Genomic DNA, 420 nt, shown 5'->3' on the forward strand with positions numbered 1-420 from the left:
GAGAGAGAGAGAGAGAGAGAGAGAGGGGGGAACAGCAGAGAGAAGCCAATAGAAACACCGTGCATACCTGGTATGTGGCCCGTGTAGTGCGGTACGAGACCGGAGTCGGTCGGATAGACGGGTTTGGTGAGCTTCGGTGATGCGCTCTGTCTCTCCACGATCACTGGTCGGCTGCAGTTCGTTGTGTGGCTGTCCATCTCAGTCTGAAAGTCTAGCAGTGCCAGGTTGGTGACCACAGGGTAGCCTATACCCATCAAGCCACGCGCCTTGGGAATGAATCCAGTGTAACCTATAGAGAGAGCGAGAGTGTGTATGTGTGTGTGTGTGTGAGAGAGAGAGAGAGAGAGAGAGAGGGGAGGGGGGAGAGAGCGCGCGAGAGAAGAAGAGGAGGAGAGAGAGAGAGAGAGAGAGAGAGAGAGA

The 420-nt window shown here is 55.2% G+C and overlaps 1 protein-coding gene across 1 annotated transcript in view; it reads right to left on the reverse strand.

The window, feature by feature from the left end:
• Window positions 1–67: 67 nt before the first annotated feature.
• Window positions 68–420, reverse strand: part of LOC106820104 (protein FAM166B-like) — a gene marked incomplete at its 3' end in the record, with an annotated part of 4,973 nt that continues 4,620 nt past the window's right edge. Inside the window, exon 3 of the mRNA XM_014824659.1 lies at window positions 68–289. Coding sequence (XP_014680145.1) covers window positions 68–289 — 222 coding nt within the window. The remainder of the gene's footprint in view (window positions 290–420) is intronic.

Source organism: Priapulus caudatus, unplaced genomic scaffold (genome assembly GCF_000485595.1).
Source record: "Priapulus caudatus unplaced genomic scaffold, Priapulus_caudatus-5.0.1 Scaffold6874, whole genome shotgun sequence".
Classification (NCBI taxonomy): Eukaryota; Metazoa; Priapulida; class Priapulimorpha; order Priapulimorphida; family Priapulidae; genus Priapulus; species Priapulus caudatus.